General features: G+C 41.2%; 1 protein-coding gene across 2 annotated transcripts in view; it reads left to right on the top strand.

Annotated features, from left to right (window-relative positions):
* RAB11FIP2 (RAB11 family interacting protein 2) overlaps positions 1-21,649 on the top strand; it is a 50,805-nt gene that overhangs the window by 2,344 nt on the left and 26,812 nt on the right. For both annotated transcript variants that reach the window (XM_007518463.3, XM_060171213.1), the window contains exons 2-3: positions 3,801-4,243; positions 5,002-5,470. In XM_007518463.3, the coding sequence (XP_007518525.1) occupies positions 3,801-4,243; positions 5,002-5,470 (912 nt within the window). The remainder of the gene's footprint in view (positions 1-3,800; positions 4,244-5,001; positions 5,471-21,649) is intronic.

The raw sequence follows: 21,649 nt of genomic DNA, 5'->3' as shown, positions 1-21,649 counted from the left end.
TAATATAGTGCACGGTGCTGAGTCTCGTCAGCAGATTCCCAAGTGCTTTTTAGAAAAACCATTCTGAGCGATAAAGGTGACCAGCTGATTTAGAAGTCCCAGGAAACCACAGCGCATGAACACTTTTCACTCTGGATGGTGAAGACAAGTATTGACAGCTTGTCTTCCTGTGGTGTCAGGGTAGGCAAAAAGGTGTGATAAGTCAGACTAATATTCTGCTTACTCTAGTACCTGGAAATTAAATGCCTTTTTATTTTTCCTGTGAGGGAGGAGGCAAGGCAGAGGGACCTGAACCAGAACACTCTGAATGGGATCTGGAAAGAGAACTCCCTGTGTCTCTCACTTTAATGGGTGTCTGGTTTGTTTCTGGCATGAGATTTAAGGAAATAATACAGCATTTAATAATAGGATGTAAAATCGTTAATGCTGTTATGTTATAACTTGATTTTTTTTTTTTTACTATGTAAGTTGGTGATGATGTTTTTTTTTTTTTTTTCCTTTTCTTTCTTTTTAACGCTCATGCAAAGTGATAACAGCCAGAGTCCTGAGAGTTAGGTATGACTCAAACACATGCAGATTTGAAGACTTCTGCACCTGTGTCCTGGCCTCTGGCACCCTCACTGCCAATCTGGTCCCAGTTCTGACCACACAGCCCCAACTTCTCAGGAATAGTTCCCACATGTGTGTTGGTTTTTGAACATGGACTTGTGCCCACTAAAAATTGAACAGGGACCATATACAGTTTCAACCCAGCACTCCAGAGGTAAAAATAATAACAATGATAGTAAAATAATAAAATAAACCAACATTAATCCACTAAGCCCTAAGAGCCGTGACTTCATTTTAATCTTTTTTTTTTTTTGAGACCTGGGAAAGCAAAGTGCTATCTCTGGAATGATTCCTGAAGGTCTCATTAAAACTTCCTTATGCTATGACTTTCAAAGAGAGCGACTCAAGCTATTTGCCATGCCTGTATTTTCAATCAGTAGATTTTGTTCAAGACTTTGGCAGTCTTGCTTTTGAGGGGGAGGAGGAAGTGGAAGGAAAATGCCGTATTTTCACAGTTTGTGTTCAAACACCCACTTGTTTTATTCTCCCTCTCAAGTTTTCTTAAGTCGTTCGCATCGCTCACCCCCAAAGAGAACAATGCAGAGCAGACAGGCAGTGCTGTTGTCTCTAGAACCTATTTCGGGAAACACGTGTGCGTTCTGTGAACATTGACCTAGCTCTAGGCACCCTGTCCTCAAGGAGCTTGTATTCTAGCAGCAGGAAGCCTGCATTGCCTTCCTCTTTGGCTCTCCTGTTAACCTGATTAGATACAACGCCCTGCAATGTCGTCGGGCCAGCAGTGCGTTTAGCGTTACGAACATATGTGGTCCATCAAATATGAAAGAACTTGTATTTTCATGCAGATGCTCTTCATCAACTTTGCATATTTTCCTTATTGACTTTAATTGGACATTGGGAAGTTACTTATTGTCTGTTTTTCAATTTCCTCACCTATAAAATAAGAATGCTAAAAGAGATGATTTACTTGGTTTTATTTTTTAAAACTCAAAGTGAATTTTGACTCCCCTCACCCCTTCTGCTTCTTGGGCTATTGGCTTAATTTTTACCAAAGATTTGCTTTGATTCGATGTGTACTTGAATATTCTATTTGCTCCCCCCCCCCCCCTTTGGTACATTCTTTGCCAAGTGTATTCACCTATTTATCTGTATAACTTGAGGTGTTAAGAGTTTTTCTAAGGTACTATGCCTCAGAAATATCACCTCCATACCTCCAACCCCCCACCCTGCTTTGAAAACAGCTGTTTTGGGAAACTGAGGTAATAATTAGGTGCCAGCTTTGATCAGTTCCAGGCTTTTGAAATGCTCAGTCTTTGACACCATCCCAATTACATAAATCTGGCTATGAGCAGTACTCTGTATTGCCTTCTTACAGATTTAATAAACTCCACTTCAGAGTTTGTTGTTTCACTTCTTATTCCTGGTCCCCACATTTTTTGGATTTCATCATTTGCTTCCATTAGGATTTTCTCAGTTTAGGGTCTCAAGTTTATGTTTTCTGTTATTAAAAACCCGGTCTTATTATTTTTTAATCACTTGTTTTGATACAACTGGGTTTTAATTTGATTGATTTGACCAGGAAAGCATTTCTCTGAGTGCTGCTTGCTCAGACATAGGTGATGTGTTGAAATGCCAGTTTTCTCTCCTGCCTGGAAAGACCTGGGAACCAGTCTACGGGCTAGATAGTTAATGTAAGCTTCTTCTGGCATAGCTCCTTGTTAACAATGAAAGAAATTACTAATGTGAAATTAGACCAGAATTCCTTTGTAGCTAGGAAAATTTGTCACGCTTGATTAGAGCTCTATTTAAATAATAACCTGTCTGCGGGGATGGGTATTGTGCTTCTTTGTTAAGTAATGTGAAAACATGGCAGACACTCTCTCTTCCAGGCTTAGTTTTTCACTGGTGTTGGCCTTTGGCCTCCTAGAATGACCACTCACTTGTGACAGAAGTGAGAGAATTTCTGATGGACCAAACAGCTACAAACAGAACACAAATAAACGTTGCCACTTTATACATCTTTTTTAAAAAAAGAAAAAACAAAAAAAGACAGCGTAATATATTAAAATGACCCTCAAAGCAGAAGATTGACTCCAGCTGAATATCTGTAGTCAGTCAGCATTAGCTCTGTAGCAGTAGTGAACGAAGCAGATAGAGCCTAGCAGTGACCATTTCAGCTTTTCAGTCATGTACTCTGTGAAGGGGAGGAGCTCAGTTGGTAGGGCCTGCTGCATGGGAGCGCCATGGCACTGGGGTTGGCTTCTCTATGCCTTGGTGTCTCTCCCTCTCGCCACCTGAAATAAGAATGGAAAAGGTGGCTTCAGCCTCGTCACCACAAAAAAGCAAATTTGCAGAACTGTGTGTCACTCCTAGTATTTAACTTAGTTTGCAGATTTTATTTAATTAAAATGTTTCCTATGAATTTAAATTATATGCAGTTTATATGATTAGCGAGGTCTACAGTATTAGTAGAATTCTTTTAATAATTGAAGTGTTTTGAGATGGTGCTGGTTAGCTTATTAAAATGGTTATGGTTATAATTTTCTAGGGAGGATTCAGAGTCTCTATATCAGCATCTTTTAACGTTATAAAAAAAACCAAACAAACAGGGTGGTGCAGTAGCGCAGCGGGTTAAGCGCACATAGCGCGAAGCTCAAGGACGGGCCTAAGGATCCTGGTTCGAACCCCCAACTCCCCACCTGCAGGGAGGTCACTTCATAAGCGGTGAAGCAGGTCTGCAGATGTCTGTCTTTCTCTCCCCCTCTCTGTCTTCTCCTCCTCTCTCCATTTCTCTCTCTCCTATCCAACAACAATGACATCAATAACAATAATAACCACAACAATGATAAAACAACAAGGGTAACAAAAAGGGAATAATAAATAAATAATTATTTAAATTTTTTTTTAAAAAAAATTATAAAAAGAAAAATGTTCTTGGGTTTTTAGCAGTGCCTACCCCAGATGGAAACACAGCAGCTAATGTTGGTAAGAATTTTTGGTGATGAGTGGTTTTTTTCAGATCATTAGAGAAAATATTTGTGCCTTCAGTATATATCACAGAGACAGTGATTAGTGAATGAAACCTGAGATATTCTGGTCGACAAATTCTGATGCTGTCTTCAGTCGCTTTGATGTAAAATGTTACAGTAGCTCCTACCTAACTAGCACTTTGCATGTAACAGATCCTCTGTTCATTAAGTCATGTGCCATTTTTTCCCCCCTTCTTTTTTAAGGTGGTTTAGATTAGAATCCAAACAAGGAAAACGAGCCAAAAACAGGGGTGAGATAAAGGTCAATATTCAATTTATGAGGAACAATATGACGGCAAGCATGTTTGACTTGTCAGTGAAGGAGAAAACAAGATCCCCTTTTGCAAAACTAAAAGATAAGATGAAAGGCAGGAAAAATGACGGGACATTTTCTGATACAGCTTCCGCCATCATTCCGAGCTCTCACTTGCCTGATGCCAGTACTGACTTTTCAAGCGGCGAATTACAGATGAAATCCAAACCAAAAAAGCCTTTCCTTCTGGGTCCTCAGCGACTCTCCTCAGCACATTCAATGTCAGATTTAACTGGGGCCCATATGTCTTCTGAGAAACCGAAGCCTGGCACCACTGGTCAAACCCATCTCATTGGACACCAGATAGATTCCTTTGGGGCAGTTCCAGAAAGTGGTAAGTGCCTCACTCTTTCCATCATATCCTCATCAACCACCCTTTTGGTGTTTAAAGTGGACCTTCTAAAGTTAGAAGATAAAAAATCGCTCTTTCTTGGTAGTAGCTTCTAAATTTACCCATGACATGTACATTGTTTATCTGCTGTGTTGATAAGTGAAAAAAAGTCCACTGCTGAAAACATTTGCTGTTGTATTTATATTGTGATATTGTTGTGCTTATGTATATGAATTGTTATATATATGTATATATATGCATATATATAATATTTCTATTGTTAGATGAGAATGAAAATGAGCCCAGTCACTTTTATGGTCTGACTTCATGTCTCCCCACCCCCCCAAACTGTTCTTCCTCCTGTCTCAAAAGCCTGAAACATAAATATTCCATTTCATCAGAAAGCTCTTTATATTCAGAAAAAAAGGAAATTTAATACTAATGTTGAAAAAAAGTCTGAGAATTTGTAGCACTATCAGGCCAAGCAGAACTTTTTTGACATTATAAATTTATCTGATTGTTTCCTTATGAGCTGAATGAATTCCTAATTGTCTGTCCTAATTGTAAATATGCTAATTGTTATTAGCCCATTTAGTTCTTAACTTAGTACTTTAAGATTCTTTTCCTTGATTATTTTAAAGGCTGGTATCTTTAAATAGCTAATTGCTCTCATTCTAGAAGCAGCAAATACACACAGAATGTGTCAAATAGCGTGATGCAATGTGTCACTGATTATGTACTAACTACAAAATCGTTTGCAGGAAGTCTCAAATCTCCACACAGAAGAACATTAAGCTTTGATACTTCTAAAATGAACCAACCTTACAGCAGCGTGGATGAAGGTGAGCTGTCTTTTGGAAGACAAAATGACCCATTTACAAATGTGACTGCTTCATTACCCCAAAAATTTGCAACACTGCCAAGGAAGAAAAATCCATTTGAAGAGAGCAGTGAATCATGGGACGGCAGCATAAATGTATTCTCAAAATCAGTTGAAGTAAGAAAGGAAAATAAAAGAGAGAAAAGGGAGAAAGTTAGCCTCTTTGAAAGAGTGACTGGAAAAAAAGATAGCAGAAGATCTGATAAACTTAACAATGGGCTCTCCAATAGCCCTTGTGACTTGAAATCACCTAATGCATTTAGTGAAAATCGCCAGGACTATTTTGATTATGAGTCAACTAATCCGTTTACAACAAAATTCAGGGCTTCAAACACAATTCCGTCTTCAAGGTAAGTTTTACATCGGGCCACTTGTGCTGCTTTGAACTTGAATGTATCCACAATTCCTTTAAAACACTTGACTATTTTAAACTCCTGTTATCTTACATGATTAAAAAGGTTCTTGTTTTATACTTAATTGTGGATGTTGGCAGCAGTGTATAAATCTTCTGAAAGTAGCTAGGAAAGGTGGGAGAGTCTTAACTCCTAGTTTATTTCTACTGAGGTCAGCCGGAAACTCACCAACTTATGGAGAAAAGAGCATAGCTTTTGATGAGACACAGTAGTGAACTGGATTCAAGCCAAAAATCTAGTTGATATGTTGTATTCTAGATGTGTGTGTGTGTGTGTGTGTGTGTGTGTGTGTGTGTGTGTGTGTGTGTTTTTCCCCCTAGAGAGTAGTTTATGGGATGTCTGGAGGAGATTGGTGGACCAGCGGCCGTCCCTGGGCTGTTCTTCAAGAAGTACTGACTGAAGTTTAATATTTGTAGTTTTTGCAGCAGGCAGTAGCTATCTTTACTAACTGGGTATTTAGAAGTACACTGTTTCTTTTCAGGGGATATTTACTGGAATTCAGTGACAAATTTATCGACTACATACATTTTTTTAAAGAGTATATTATGATTTATAAAATAATCGCTATTATGGTAAAGATTTGATTTTCAGGGAGTTGGGTGCTAGCGCAGCGGGTTCAGCGCACATGGCATGAAGCGCAAGGACCCGTGTAAGGATCTGGTTCAAGCCCCCGGCTCCCCGTCTACAGGGGGTTGCTTCACAAGTGGTGAAGCAGGTCTGCAGGTGTCTATCTTTCTCCCCCCTCTTGTCTTCCCCTCCTCTCTCTGTTTCTCTCTGTCCTAGCCGACAACAATAACAACAATAATAATACCCAACAACAATGATAAAACAACAAGGGCAATAAAAGGGAAAAAATAGCTTCTAGGAGCAGTGGATTCATGGTGCTGGCACCAAGCCCCAGCATAACCCTGGAGGCAAAGAAAAAAAAATAAGGGTACTAAAATATTCAATCTAAAAATTTATTGTACTGAAAAAAAAAATCGATTTTTAAAATCTGTTCTCAGTTATGCATATAACGGTACTAATTCCATAGTACACATTGGAACTATGCATCTCAGTAAGATTATGGCATTTGCAGAGGTGAATGTTGGAATAGCTGGTCCAGAAAACCTCAGAGCACGAGCTTGTTGGAATAGTAAGCAGCTATCTTTAGATGATCATGGCAGAATATTTGCCAGGCAACACTTTTTGTATCCTCCCGGCAGTAATGCGTAGTATACCGATCTGAGTGGGAATCCTGACTTAGGCATTCTGTGACCTCTGCGAGCCCTTCCCTCTGCATCTTCAGAACAGAGGAAAAGACAGAACCGGGTGATGAGTGAAGCAACACATGTTGCAATGCCAGGCCCCAAACAGGGAGCCCAGAGCCAGTGGCAGCCACCAGTGGTTTTTTTTTTTTTTTTTGCATCCTCTCCTATTTCATTCAAAACAGTGTTTTCTCCCATTATGGATTGATTGCACAAACACACCACTCAGCTATGCTCGCCCACTTCTCCGTGATCTCCTAGTCACCTTTGAAAGCGTGCATGTAACAATTTCGGAGAGCAGTGTGTCTCTTCTGCCTTCTTTGATCACTAAATGGCTATTTGCTGTGGCTTTAGAATGTCTTGTTTAATATTCTTTGTGATTCTACTCCAAATAATTTATTTTTACTCCTCCTTCTACTATATTTTTATTGCCACCAGGATTGTCGCTGGGACTTGGTGCCTGCCCAACAAATTCATTGCTCTTGGTGGCCACCCCCCCCCCACCTTTTTTATTTTCTTTCATTTGAAAGGACAGAAATTGAGAGGTGAGAAGGAGACAGAGAGGGCGAGAGAAAGAGACAGCCGCAGTGCTGCTTCACTACTTACAAGTTTCCTCACCTGCAGGTGGGAGCTGGCGTTCAGCCAGCTGGCGTTCAGCCAGTTCAGCCTAGCTCAACTGGGTGTGCCCACCCCAAGCCCCAAAGAATTTACTTTTATCATACTATACTAATAATCTGTTGACAAGGTCCTAGTCTTAATATGCTTTCTTCACATTTTTTATTATTGTATTTTACATAGTGTACTGTTGGTATACTTCTGCTTCTAAAAACCCCTTCTGTTTCATTTGATTTAATCCCCCCTGCTTAACACTATTCTATTTACATAACTAAGCACCAGCATGCCTGCATGGCATTGGTTTAATCCCCACTGGTTCATCATGTCTTTTTGCTCCGCCCCCTCTCTTAGTACACCCTGATTTGCACCAGTCACTTTTCGCTCCACCCTCTCTATGTCACATCCTGTTTACACCCTACTTGGCAAGTATATTAGTTTAGTTTAGCTTGGCTTAGATTGTGCTGCATTCTGCATGAATAAAGAGATACTACGTACAGCTCAACCATGAGTCCCTGGTTGTCTGTCTGCCATCAGTGAAGCTCAGCCTGGCATAATGGCGCCTGAAACAGGGACCGGCACCGACGTGGGACCTAACCCACCCATCCCCCAGATAAGTAAACTTGGCTACTCATCTGCCATGGGTTGCCTTTCTACTTATGAAGAGGTTTTCCAAAGCCTCTACTGTTTCATCATGAGACAGTTTCTCTGTCTCTGGAACATTTTACTCTGGGTCACGCTTTGGTTCCCTGACTGGGAACTTTGGTTTCTTATGACCGTGATCATAGAACTTGGAAGATGCACGGAGATTTCTCCTTGGACTTTCTGGATTCCCTCTCTCATGTTTCCCGCGGAGAAGGACTACTCTAACTTAAAAAGCATTATCCAGTACCTTGGCAGTCCCCAAGAATGGAGACACATGGTTAGTTCTACTCTCCTGATTGGATTCTTTCTTTGATGGCAAGACACTTTTAAAAATGGGTGCCTGCAATCCTGCAGGGACAGTCAGAAGCACCCTAAATGGAATTTCGAGGAGATTTTTGGACTAGGACGCCCTCCGGGGACTCATGATGCTATATGGTGAGATCTGGATAATCTGGTTCAAGTTGCGTTTCGTAAGAGAGTGATTTAAATGACTGAATTTTTGTATGACATTGACTTAAAAAAAAATGCTGGTTGCAGCCATGATTTCTAGAGATTTCCAGAAACAATCCAAAAAATTGTTTTTTCCTCCTTTGATTTTTTTTTTTTTTTACATCTTGGCATAAATTTGAAATGTTTAATCCTAAAAACTGTATGAGTTATGGGCGGGGCAGATAGTGCAATGATTATGTTAATGATTCTCATGCCTGAGGCTTCTAACCTTGGTTCTTCTGTTTACCTATCCACATTTTATTGAGTTTAAACTGTTTAAACAAGCTTGAAATCATACTAGAAAGGACTTCCAATTATAATGGAGTTGTCAATTATAGTAAACTTCTAATCTGCTACAAGTTTTGTTTGACAAGTAAGTGAATTTCAGCTGTCAAGTCTTCACATGAGAAAGCATCTGCTCAAATGAAATCCCCGATAAGCCATTTGGACCCCTGTTCTCTGACATCATCCACAAGATGGCATGACAACAACTCACCCCCGGAAACCAACGATGTGACCTGGCACGACCTGAAGAAACAGATTCACAGACTCCAAAGCTCACTCTCTACAGAAAAGTGGAATTCCGATGGCTAATATTCCCCATTGAGACAGACGTGCAGCGTTTCATCTCCTGGCATTTTCTTCCGTGGTCATCTACTTTCGATTGACACTTCCATCGGACTTACTGGTACACCTCTTGGACACTTTACACAACTTTACAGCAGCTTCCCTTTACGCTGCTGGGTTTCTCAAAGACTGACTGCAGCCAGCTGCCTTGGGACTTTATAGGCCATGTGCCCTCGCCTACAGGCTCTGTTCTCAGAGGCAGGAAACCCCCCCTCCTTACTAGGTCATGCCCACAGAGGCATGAAGCGCCCCCAGAAGCAATAGATGCCCCCAGAGGCAAAAAATGCCCTTTCACCTGCTAGGCCTTGCCCTTTGAGGCAGGAAATGACTCCCTCAGGCCTCCCCTTGGCATCACACTGGTTCTTGCTGCTCTCCTATTTTGTTCCTCCATGTCGTATGCCAGTTCTTTTGAAAATGCCTGTACGATATAGGTTTCTGTTCACCCCACACTCCTGATACTATGGCCATTAGTTAAAAAGAAAGGGGGAATTGTTGGTATGCTTCTAATTCTGCTTCTAAAAACCCCTTCTGTTTCATTTGGTTTAATCCCCCCTGCTTAACACTATTCTATTTACATAACTAAGCACCAGCATGCCTGCCTGGCATTGGTTTAATCCCCACTGGTTCATGATGTCTTTTTGCTCCGCCCCCTCTCCTGTACACCCTGATTTGCACCAGTCACTTTTCACTGCACCCTCTTTATGTCACATCCTGTTTACACCCTACTTGGCAAGTATATTAGTTTAGTTTAGTTTATCTTGGCTTAGATTGTGCTGCGTTCTGCATGAATAAAGAGATACTGCGTACCACCCAGCCATGAGTCCCGGGTCGTCTGTCTCCGTCAGTGAAGCTCAGCCTGACAGAGTACTTCACAGTGAATGAAGTAGGCCGAGAGCGATAGAATGTATGTAGTTTTTCCTTCCTTGAGTGAACTTTTTTCGAAGATCGTTGTAAACATATTTGGATAACTTAAAGACTGGCCAATCTCAGAGACAAAGAAAGAAAAACTGTGGGAAAATGTTTTTAAATTGGGACAGCCTATGGAAAAAGGAAATGTGCTCACATCTTGTACTGCTGTGTACTGCTCTGATGGTGCAAAGACTATCCTGGATGGGTGGATTTTGCCAGCTTCAGGCCTCTGGGGTTATTCCAGTGTTAATGCTGTTTTTACAAAATTCAGAGTTGGTTTCATGATAAGTGCAATATGATTACAGATACATAGAGCTTTAAATTTTAAGACTTTCTATTTAAATTAATGAGATTATAGATAGGAGCATTACATCATTTCTCTCTCTCTCTCTCTCTCGCTCTCTCTCTCTCTGTTTCAGACCATCTTTGTGGTAAATTGAAGGCCCTTGCAATGAAGCCATGGCTCTGATTAATAATTTCAAAAGACAAGTGTTGATTAGAACAGTTCTAAAAAAGGGTACAGCTGACGTGGAGAAAGTAACTCCTCAGTGGAATTTGGGAGGATACAGTTGAAGTGGTTTTGACTTTATGTAGCAGTGGATCCTCATTCTTCGTGTTTTGCTTGGACATTTTGGATTTCTCACATTAATATACAAACCAAATGCACTTTTGAAACTATATACTCATGTCCCTAAAACCCAGCTTGTGAATCACTTTCTTTTCCCATCTGTAAAATGTGTCTGTTTGCACAGTCTCCCTGACTCTTGTGTCTTAGATTTGTGAGAGTATTGGGCGTCTGTGAGATGCGTCTGAACTGGCTCACCTGTGCAGAGAGAGGCAGAGGAACCACAGCCCCTGAGTGAGTGCTGTGTCTGATTAAACTCAAGTTTCCTTTATACCACAAATGTAAAGTGCTAAGGAACATTCTTGAAGCTAGAGTTTATTTATTTATTTTTAGTGTAAGTAAAAGCCAATTGGAGAAATCAACTTGTAAATCAACCCTTCCCCCCCCACACACACCCCTGCATTTTGCTTCTGTTTTTAGAATAGATTCCATAGGGGTTCTATTATATAAACCCAGTAGAGGAAGTGAGTTGGCTTCTGTTGGGCTACTCCCAGAAAGAGCAGCCAGGGCTCCGTGCAGTGCTTTCCTTCACAGTTGCTGCTTCAGTCTCTTTCCTCATACATGCCCCTTCTTCCAGGGAGATAGAGGGGTTTGTTTCTTACTCTGACGCATATTAATATGTAGGCCTGAGTTCCTTTTTTCAGTATTAACTATTTTGAATAGAAACAGAGAAGTTGATAGAGAAGGGAGAGCTAAAGAGGGAGCTAGATACCTGCAACACTGCTTCACCGCTTGTGAAGCTTCCCCCTCTGCAGATGGGGGCGGGGGCTTGAGCTGGTGTCCTTGTAATATGTGTGCTCTGCTGGTTTAGCCACCATCCAGCACCCCAGACCTTACCTTCTGTGGTGATTTCACTGGCCACTAATTAACCAGTTACTGTTTTCCTTGTCATCACAATGAGTAATTTTTCACATTGCATTTGTCTTTGTACCCTTAAGCTCTAGCTTGTCAAGTAGTAAGTGTTTGGAAAACAGTTTTTTTTTCTTTTTAAATAAATGAACACAACAAAACAGACTGACACTCTAAAAAGACTACTTTCAGCTCTGAGATTTCTGCTTCTAGCCCCCTGGGGGTTATGAAGACCCTTAGGGTAGACTGAAAACTGTCCTTGAAGGTAAACATGTACATTTTTGTGTACAGATAGTACAGACGAGGAAAGCTTTAGAGAACTAGGAACATTTGGTGTGCATACCGCAGGGGCTCATTTCTAGAGTGTTCTGTTTGGGTTTTAGACCTTTATCCTTGGGTTGGAAGTCAGCTCACCCAGTATGACTCCTGCCTTATAGTGCTTGTGGCCCAAGTTTGAGCCCTGGCACCGCATGAGAGTGCCACAGAAGCAGGGGAAGCTTCCATGCTGTCTTGCATCTTCCATCTGTTTCCTCTGTCTGTAATAATGAGTGAAAGAGAGTCGGCCTGGAAGTGGTGAAATCATGTATGTGCAAATCCCAACGATATAAAAGAACTCTAGTCGTTTGGGTAGGCTGTTAACGGTAATAATAAATCTTAGGGCCAGGGGTCGGGCGGTGGTGCACTGGGTTACACTATGAAGCACAAGGACCTGTGCAAGGATTCTGGCTTGAACCCCCCACCCCTGGCTCCCCACCTTCCCTGGGGGGGGGTCACTTCACAGGTGGTGAACCACATCTGCAGGTGTCTGTCTTTCTCTGTCCCTCTCTCCCTCCTCTCTCAATTTCTATTGTACCCAGTCAAAATAAAATAAAAATAATGGCCACCAGGATCAGGCACCAAGTCACACAGCAATAACCCTGGAAGAGGGAAAAAAAAATGTTAGGGCCAGGAAGATGGTACAAAATGACATATTGGACTAGCATGTGAGAACTCTCAGGTCCCTTCCTAGCACCACCTAAAATCAGCGATGAGTAGTGTGGTCAGACAAAACAAAACAGTCAGCTCAGCCCAACAAAACCGTTTGATCCTAGTGTCTGAGCAATCTGTTGGGTTGTGGGAAGAGTCATGACTTCTTTTCCTGTGTTGCCACCACGTGACACACGGTCTCCAGGCTCAGCAGGCAGAAGAGGAAGGATCACAGGTGGTGTGTGCTGAGGTGCCAGGCCTGGCACTGGTGTGCAGCAGGTAAGAAGCAGAGCTCAGCTCTGGTCCTAGAGGGCAGGGTGTTGGGCATCACGAGGCCACGGTACTTCCGAGTGTGTCTAGAACGTGCTGTGTAAGACTCCTGCTGGAATTCTTTAACTTGCAGGAAAATGTGTTATCAGGCTGTTGATACTGAGTTACCTATGGTCTTCAAATTGTCACAGCTCTTACTTTTAAATTACAACTCATGGGTGGTTTAGTGTCCTCGTTACCAACCAGTTAGTGGTATGATTAATCCTGTCATTTTGTAAGTAACGATCGTTTTTTTTTTCCTTTGCATAAGTAGTGAATAATTTCCCAAAGCCAATATACCTGGGTGCTTATTAGATCATTTTTCCCTCTCCTTTTCTCTTTTTTTTTTTTTTTTTCTGTCTCCAGGGTTATTGCTGGGACTTAGTGCCTGCACTATGAATCCACTGCTCCCAGTAGCTGTCTGTCTGTTTTCTTTTCCCATTGTTGTTGTTGTTGGATAGGACAGAGAGGAAGTGAGAGAAGAGAGGAAGATAGAGGGGGAGAGAGACACCTGCGGACCTGCTTTAGCGCTTTCGGAGCGACGCCCCCTGCAGGTGGGGAGCCTGTTCTCAAACCGGGATCTTGGCGTTTCGCACTATATGCTCTTAACTCGGTGTGCTATTGTCAGGCCCTTTTAGATCATATTCAACAATTTGTTCACACTCAGTTGTTGTTTTTTGTAATACTGGACTTTTTTTTTTCCATTGGAGTGTAGAAGTAGGTGTATTTACCACACCAGGTTGGTTTCTGTTCTTCTTCCTTCCTCCCTCTCATCCTTCCTTCACAGTCACATCCCTTCGAAGATGAGGACATGTGACCAAGTTCTAGCTTCTTGGAGAGTTATTGGAAGCCCATGTGAAATTCTTGTACAGTCCTCTTCCTCCATACCCAAGGCTGGAGTTTAGCAAACCAGGCTTGTGAACAGATTGGACTTGCTGCCTGTTTTTTTCAGTAATGTTTCATGGGAACACAACTCACACTTGCTCACACTTGTTTCATGGGAACACAACTCACTTCGGTGCTGTGGTGGAGCTGAACCAACATGGCAAACAACAATGGAAGTATCTAGTCTCTTCCTGATGCCTGACCCACTGAGTGGAGAGCTGGGACAGAGCCCAAAGATAGGAGACTTAGAGCTGACTAAGAATAACTGACATCTGGGAGTCCGGCGGTAGCGCAGTGAGTTAAGCGTGTGGGGCTAAGTACAGGGACCGGCATAAGGGTCCTGGTTAGAGCCCTCAACCCCCACCTGCAGGGGAGTCACTTCACAAATGGTGAAGCAGGTCTGCAGGTATCTTTCTCTCCCCCCTCTGTCTTTCCCTCCTCTCTCCATCTCTCTCTGTCTTATCTAACAATGATAACATCAACAACAATAATAACTACAACAACAAAAAATATCAAGGGCAATAAAAGGGAAAATAAATATAAAAAATAAAAAGAAAAGAAAATGGAAAAAAAAAAAGAATAACATCTAAATGATGACTTCTCAGAAAGACTAAGCTACAGTGGTTTTAAAATTTATTCATTGCAGTGGCCGGGCAGTGGCACACCTGGTCAAGTGTCACAATGCTCATGGACCCCAGACCCCCACCTACAGGGGAAAAGCTTTGTGAGTGGTGAAGCAGTGTTGCAGGTTTCTCTTGATATGTGTCTCCCTCTCCCACACCCTTCCCTTTTGATTTCTGGCTGTCTCTACTCAATAAAGATAATTAAAATATTTAAAAAACATTTCAGCATAAACAACAAGATTCTATATATTTAAACAATTTATTGCTGTGCTTAGCAGTGTTAATAATTAGGAAACATGGGTCATACACAGTACCTTTTGTTCTGTATAAGAAAACCTACCTAGTTCAAAAGTATTCAAGAACCACTGGTTTTACAACCCCGAATACCAACTCTTTCTAACCTTCAAGGCTTTTTTTTTTTTTTTCATTTTACTCAATAGACTAGAAAGAAATTGAAAGAGGAGGGGGAGATAGAGAGGAAAGAGAAAGACACCTGCAGACCTTCACTGCTCATGAAGCTTCCCCCTGCAGGTGGGGAGTGGGCACTTGAATTCGGATCCTTGTGCATAATACTATGTATGAGCCCCCCCCCCCCCCCGCCCACAAGACTTTTTTGTATGTTAGACTTTCCTTAGGTAGCCAACGTTTATCATTCCTTTCTCTTTTAGATAAGTTAATTTCCCTTCTGCTTCTCTCAGCCCCAGGCCTCTGTAAGCCAAGTCCATTCCTTGCTTGATTGGTGGACTGAGCTCTAAAGTCATCTCAGAGTATCTTAAGCCTAGAAATCTTTGATGCTAGGAAACTCTTTAATTGCTTCTCAATGAGTGACCCAGTGCTTCCTTTCTTTGGATTTCTGCAGAACAAGAAGATAGTAATTGCTGCGTGATGTTTTTGCGTCTAGGTCTTAGTCTTCCTAACTAAGCAGCTTAACAATTAGGCTCAGTCTTCTTTGCTGGACGCCCCACCACACATAGGTCAGCCTGTGTCCCAGATCATCAAAAACTCCTACGGAGTGCTGCTTTTTAAATGGGAGTTTCTTGGGCCTCACCTCAGAAGGAATGAACATCTTCAATGAATGGACCCTAAATTAAAAAATCAGATTACCATTCTTTTTTTTTTTTAACTTTCTACCTATTCTCAGGTCTAGAAATTATTGGTCCACATTACCTCATCTTTCTCCTCAGAGTTCAGTAAGTTTTTTATTGATGACTAGGAATCAGGATGTAGGCTGGTAAACTTGGAACTGAAGTTTGGTCACATAGGTTTTGTGTACAGGGCCCAAAGGTAAAAGCCTTAGTAAGGAAATGAGCTTGACTAAAACAGCGGTGTGGAGAAGAGGAGGAGACACAGCCGCGAAAGAGTCATCTAAATTGTAGCAGGGGCACTGGGCACTGAAAGCCAGTCAGAAGTAGCTGCTGTTAAATATTTTTCCATGTCACCTGAGGATAGATTGTTTCTCGGGATTTGGGTTCAAACAGGCATCAGCACTGATGAACTATACTTAAAAAGCATGATGGAGGGGGCCAGGTGGTGGCACACCAGGTTAGATGCATACTTTGCAGTGTGCAAGGACCCAGGTTCAAGCCCCTGGTCCCCACCTACAAGGGGGAAAGCTTCCTGAGTGGTGCAGCAGGGCTGCAGGTGCATCTGTCTCTTTCCCTATCTCCCCCTCTGTTCTCTCAATTTCTTTTTCTATGCATTAAGAAATAAACTGCGGTCCTGGCTGTAGTGCAATGGGCTAATCGCATGTAGTGCAAAGCTCAAGAACCCTCACGAGGATCCAGGTTCCCTACCTGCAGGGGATTTGCTTCATAAGCAGTGAAGCAGGTCTGCAGGTGTCTCTCTTTCTCTCTCCCTCTCTGTCTTCCCCTCCTCTCTGTTTTTCTCTATCCTATCCAACGACAGCAGCAGCAACAACAATAACAACAATGGGTAAGAAAAAGAAAAGAAAATATGGCCACCAGGAACAGTGATTGGTAGTGCAGGCACCAAGCTCCAGCGATAACCCTGGAGGCCAAAAAAAAAAAAAAAAAAAAAAAGAGACTATAAAGAAAAAGAAAAAAAAAGAGATTAAAAAAACAAAACAAAAAACAGACATGCTGGGTTTTTAACCCTTAGTACACTAAAGATCCCTGAGAAACCTCAGGATTGAATGATTCCACCTGGGAGATTCAGTGTTAGAGCTAAGAAGCATCTAAATTGTAGTGGGCGCTGAAGACCAGGCAGAAATCAATGTAAGGGTATGCTGATAAGCCTTTGCTAGAGGGGCTGCTTCTTGGAGAACAAGAACTTTGCGGAGCTATTTTTAGCCAGGGATTTTTGTTCTGGGAACATCCTTCTGTTTGCAGCTTGTGAAAGGCTCATCTTTTCCCTTTGTTGCATCCTGCTTTCCTGTAGTAGCAAACTTTTCAGAGCTGCTCCTTGATGACTTAGCTATGTCTACAATATTATTTCCTAGTTCTGCTGACATTATTAGAGTACCCGTAAATGTTTTCACATTTGCATTTCCGGAGAGAGAGCCCGCCTGTTGGCTTAATTGACGCATTAGACCAAATGGGTTTTCAGATGATCCTACAGAAAGTGTCCTGTTGGTAGCTTTAAAGTTTTAAAGTCTTCCATAGCACTCCTTGTGCACACTTTTTCTTATGTAAATTTAAACCTCAGTCTCTGGCATAATAAAAGATAGGAATATCTTGAGTGCTGTATTTGCTCTTCATATTTGCCTAATAGAACTTGCCCATTATTTCTGGCAAGCTCTAAATCTTCTAAACAGCTAAAAATTTGTAGTCTCATTTATGAGTCAGAAAACAAAACTTCTCAGGTGTGGGTTTCTTTTTTTTTAAGTGCTATTAATCCATTAGTGCCCAGGGACTTACAGAATGTATCCTATGGAACAGTGACTGGGAACATGAAATATGCAATGCGATTAGTTCCCTTAACACTAACTAGAACTTGTATGCTTAACTCCCTAGACACTACCTGAAACTTTTTTACCCTTTGTCATCCTAATACTCATTATAATAGCTTTCATTAATTGGTGCATCTCCCAATGGGTTAATTTGCAGATACCAACCATGCCACCCTTTTGATAACTCACTAATGCAAATTGATATTTATAGACTTCAAAATTGAAAACAAGAAAAGCTCTGAAAGAAAAAGAAAAGAGACTATGCTGAGTGGTTATTATTATCAGTAGTGAACTAATATTATTTTGAACTGTAAGATTGAGATACCTAGAGACTCTGTGAGAGAAGAAAACAAGCCAAAAAAGAGATATCCACAAAAACTACTGTCGGCTAATAAACTGATGTGAAAATTTCTCAATTTACAGCACTTGACAGGTGCTAAAAGAAAAGCATCTTTAATTTTAATGTGTTGTTAGGACCTCTTTAGAGAGACTGTACAAGTTATTAACAAGGTCCTCTGAGACAGGAGACGGGTAATTAACAAGACCTATGGAGATATAGTTTAGGTAATTAACGAGCTCTTCGGCACTGGACACAGGATAACACATAGTCCAATAGTTAAAGAGAACAAGTCGTTATGATCTGATCAAATACAAGATATAGTATGTAAATCCTTCTGAGGTTTCTGATAGGAAAGTATTAAATTACATTTCAGTGCCCCAGTTCACTGATTTTTGTAAATCAATATGCATTTTTTTTGTTTAACTTTCAAGATAGATTTGAAAGGATTATTTCTGTATAAAAACAAAAAGCAAGGCAACTTGTTACATGTTGATTACTGATCATGAATGGACTCACAGATTTTGAGAAATGCATTGCAAAGACATAAGTTACCTGGTTCTGAATAGTTTTAGACATTTATTATTATATTTACCTTTAAATTATGAGCCATAAAAATAGCTATTCTGGGAGTCGGGCGGTAGCACACCAGGTTAAGCGCATGTGGCAGGAGCGCAAGGACCTGTGTAAGGATCCTGGTTTAAGTCCCCAGCTCCCCACCTGCAAGGGGGGTCGCTTCACAGGCGGTAAAGTAGGTCTGCAGGTGTCTATCTTTCTCTCCCCCCTTCTGTCTTCCCATACTTGCTCCATTTCTCTCTGTCCTATCCAACAACGACGACAACAATAAAAAGGGCAACAAAAGAGAATAAATAAACAAATAAGTAAATATTTTTTAAAATATACTTATTCCAAATTAACTTTACTCCCTTCACCCACTCTGAAGCTATCAGGCCTAAGCTAGAGTGGAGGGTGTCTTTCACGATCTCGGTTTAACATATAGTACACAGCTCTCTCCAGTCAGGCTCTTGTGCTTGACAGTCCCAGTCCCAAGTATTTGGTTCCATTGTTTCCTGAGAAAACTTGAAGTTGTTGGGGGTGTGAATTGAGTTTGGATTCAGAACTCCCCACATTCAGGAATTCTTCATTACATTATAAATTATGGTAGCCTGAAGATTAAGATTATAAAGCCAGCCCTCACAGGCCTAAGTCACCACAGTGTGGCTACTCCAGTCCACGGAAGGATCATTTTCCAGGATTTCAGATTTTCTTCTTCTTTTTACTTTTTTCTTCCCTTCCTTTCTCTTCCTTGTTCCTGTTCCTCCCTCACCTACCTACCTACATACCTACCAATCTACCTACCACCCCTTCCTCCCTCTCTCCCTTTCCCCCTTTCTCCCTCTCTTCTTCCCTCCCTTCTTTCCTTCCTTCCTTCCTTCCTTCCTCCCTCCCTTCCTTCTTTCCTTCCTTCCTTCTTTCCTTCCTTCCTTCCTTCCTTCCTTCCTCCCTCTCTCCCTCCCTCCCTCCCTCCCTCCCTCCTGTCCTCCCTCCCTTTTTGTAAAGATAGAGATAGTAGTTCTCACAGCACTGAAACTTCCTCCAGTGTGCTAGGGGTCAGATTCAAACTTGGGTTGTGCACATGCCAGAGTACTCACACTGTCCAGTTGAACTATCTTGCTGGATCTCAAATGGTATTTTTTCTCTCTCTTTAAAATGTGTTTATTGGGGGATTAATGGTTTACAGTTGACAGTATAATACAATAGTTTGTACATGCATAACATTTCCCAGTTTTCCACATAACAGTTCACCCCCTACTAGGTCCTCCTCTGCCATCCTGTTCCAGGACCTGAACCCTCCCCCTAACCCATCCCAGAGTTTTTACTTTGGTGCAATACACCAACTTTAGTCCAAGTTCTGCTTAGTGTTTTCTCTTCTGCTCTTGTTTTCAACTTCTGTCTATGAGTGAGATCATCCCATATTCATCCTTTTGTTTCTGACTTATCTCAGTTAACATGATTCCTTCAAGCTCCATCCAAGATGGGATATAGAAGGTGAATTCATCATTTTTAATAGCTGAGTAGTATTCTATTGTGTATATAGACCACAAATTACTCAGCCACTCATCTACTGTTGGACACTTGGGTTGCTTTCAGGTTTTGGCTATTACAAATTGTGGTGCTAAGAACATAGGTATACACAAATATTTTTGGATGGGTGTGTTGGGTTCCTTAGGACCTATCCCTAGGAGAGGAATTGCAGGGTCGTAGGGTAGGTCCATTTCTAGCCTTCTGAGAATTCTCCAGACTGCTCTCCACAGAGGTTGGACCAATTGACATTCCCACCAGCAGTGCAGGAGGGTTCTTTTGTCCCCACACCCTCTCCAGCATTTGTTACTGCTATCTTCTGGTGTATGACATTCTCACAGGAGTGAAGTGGTAACTCATTATTGTCTTTATTTGCATTTCTCTGACAATCAATGACTTGGAGCATTTTTTCATGTCTCTTGGCCTTTTGGATCTCTTCTGTAGTGAATATTCTGTTCATATTCCCTCCCCATAAAATAGTATTTTCATCTTCATTATTTTTGGAATATTTGCTATATATAAGGAAACAAGAGGTTGTGCAAAACAAAGTAAGTTAGAGTCAAAACAGTAAAAGTTCTTGTTTTGAAGCCCCCCAAACATACTTTTGTGTCTTTGAATATAAGAGTGCAAGTTTCAGGTCAGTGAAATAGCTCACTTGGGTAGTGCACCGTCTTACCATGTACATGAGCCTGTTCCAGCCTGACCCCCATGACAGTGAAGGAAGCTTCAGCATTCTCTCTTGTCTTTAAAAGGAAAAAAAAAATTCTGTAAATGCTTGTGCTCTTAGGCATTGAAAGTGTGCTCATCTTAACACTGTGAACATCTGTGTTAGTCTTCAGTGGTTGTGTCTTTGCCAAATCTTTTTTCCGTTTGGAGCCTTCTTTTCAGTTTTTTAAAATTATTTATTTATTTATTCCCTTTTGTTACCCTTGTTGTTCCTTTTTATTGTTGTAGTTACTATTGTTGTTGCTGTTGTTGGATAGGACAGAGAGAAATGGAGAGAGGAGGGGAAAACAGAGGGGGAGAGAGAAAAATAGACACCTGCAGACCTGCTTCACCACTTGTGAAACGACTCCCCTGCAGGAGACTCCAACGGGGATCCTTATACTGGTCCTTGTGCTTTGCGCCACCTGCCCTTAACTTGCTGCTCTACTGCCCGACTCCATTGTTTCAGTTTCTTACTTGGAGTAACTTTGATTCGCGTACTCTTAGTTGTCCTGAGTGCACCATTTTTTCTGAGCCTCTTTGGACTTCTCTGATCACATCACTGTGGTTACTTCTACCCCTCCATAACAGTACAGCTTTAACTTTTAAAATAAGGCACTGTTTCTACATATTTAGCATATGATGATTGTGTTACCTGTTTTTTTTAAATCTTTTATTTATTAGTAATATTTTCTTTCTTTGTGCATTTATTGGAGAGAATCTGAGAAGAAAGGGTGAGATAGAGAGGTAGAGAGAAAGAGACACCTGCAGCCCTGTTTGACCTCTCATGATTCTTTCCCCCTGCAGAGGGAGACCAGGGGCAGGCACCTGGGTCCTTATGGTAACATGTGTGTTCAACAGAGTGTGTCATCACCCAGCCACCAAGCAAATGTGTTTTGAATAGTTGGAGGCAATAGAAAGTAAAGCATTGAATTTAATTATGATGTGATTGTCCTTATGATTAGTTTCAAAGAATGTTACGCTCCAGACATTTGACATTGGTCTTCTTGAACTTATACTTTGAATAAATTATTGCTCTTTGATCCAGTATATTAGATATATAAACCATAATGATGTACAAATATACTAGATTTATAAATTCTGTATTAAAACACAACATACTATACATTGATTTATTATTATACACAAAATAAAAATATTTCATTGTATTTTGTCTATTGTTAGCTTAGAGATAGTCCTACTGAAAGTGCTTCTTCTTCTAGCATTTGCCCTTCTTCCGTAGCCAGTCAACAGCGTCAGGTTGAGCCTGATGTAAAGTTTCGAGACCTCCTTTGAAT

The sequence above is a fragment of the Erinaceus europaeus genome, chromosome 14 (assembly GCF_950295315.1).
Source record: "Erinaceus europaeus chromosome 14, mEriEur2.1, whole genome shotgun sequence".
NCBI classification, from domain to species: Eukaryota; Metazoa; Chordata; class Mammalia; order Eulipotyphla; family Erinaceidae; genus Erinaceus; species Erinaceus europaeus.
Note: the sequence above shows the minus strand (reverse complement) of the source record. Positions and strands in the feature narration are given on the sequence as shown.